The 1,090-nt window shown below is 55.1% G+C and overlaps 1 protein-coding gene across 1 annotated transcript in view; it reads left to right on the top strand.

The window, feature by feature from the left end:
- LOC119582044 (organic cation transporter protein-like) overlaps positions 1-1,090 on the top strand; it is a gene marked incomplete in the record, with an annotated part of 19,531 nt that overhangs the window by 16,510 nt on the left and 1,931 nt on the right. Inside the window, 2 exon segments of the mRNA XM_037930287.1 lie at positions 800-946; positions 1,003-1,040. Of these exon segments, the coding sequence (XP_037786215.1) occupies positions 800-946; positions 1,003-1,040 (185 nt within the window).

Raw genomic sequence — 1,090 nt, 5'->3', positions numbered from 1 at the left:
CTTTCAGTATAATCCTCCTTGTCAACGACTCAAAACTCGCTAATTACCAATACCTTTGACCCCAATTAATCATCTCCTTGCTCCAAATTACTCCTAATGACCCCCTCCCCCCCCTTCCCATTTTCGGTAATTCCCTCAAACTCCTCCTCCTTCCTAATTAATCCTTATTACTACTCCCCTCCCCTCCCCCACCCCATAGCAATTACTCCCTCAAACCCTTCCTCCCTTCTTACTCCAAACTACTCCTAAGAATTACTCCCAAATCACTCCCAGTAATTACAAATTACTCCCATCATTCCCCCTTGAATTATTCCCTCGTCACTCCCCTTCCCAGTAACTCCCCTCTCACTCCTCCTTCAGGCAACTCCCCCTTTTCCAGTACCAACTCCCCTCTCACTCCTCCTTCAGGCTACTCCCCCCTTCCCAGTAACTCCTCTCCTCTCACTCCTCCTTCAGGCTACTCCCCCCTTCCCAGTAACTCCTCTCCTCTCACTCCTCCTTCAGGCTACTCCCCCTTTTCCAGTACCAACTCCCCTCTCACTCCTCTTTCAGGCTACTCCCCCTCTTTCCAGTACCAACTCCCCTCTCACTCCTCTTTCAGGCTACTCCCCCCCTTCCCAGTACCACTCCCCTCTCACTCCTCCTTCAGGCTACTCCCCCTTTTCCAGTAACAACTCCCCTCTTACTCCTCCTCCAGGCTACTCCCCCCCCTTTTCCAGTACCAACTCCCCTCTCACTCCTCCTCCAGGCTACTCCCCCCCCTTTTCCAGTACCAACTCCCCTCTCACTCCTCCTCCAGGCTACTCCACCGTGATCGTGACCCTCGCTCTGGTGGGCAAGATGGCGATCACAGCCGCCTATCAGATCGCCATCTTCTTCTCCTCCGAGCTGTTCCCGACGGAGGTGCGCAGTCGTGGCGTTGGGACCTGCTTCATGCTCTCCAGGGTTGGCTCCATGGCCGCTCCCTTCATTATGGGGGTGTGGGGGGTGTTGGGGGGGGTATTGGCTCCATGGCCGCTCCCTTCATTACGGACTTCTTGGTAAGTTGGGGTGTTGGGGGTGTTTGGGGGGGGGGGGGGGTTGGGGTGAT

The sequence above is a fragment of the Penaeus monodon genome, chromosome 15 (genome assembly GCF_015228065.2).
Source record: "Penaeus monodon isolate SGIC_2016 chromosome 15, NSTDA_Pmon_1, whole genome shotgun sequence".
NCBI classification, from domain to species: Eukaryota; Metazoa; Arthropoda; class Malacostraca; order Decapoda; family Penaeidae; genus Penaeus; species Penaeus monodon.
This window is presented reverse-complemented; position numbering and strand designations above follow the sequence as displayed.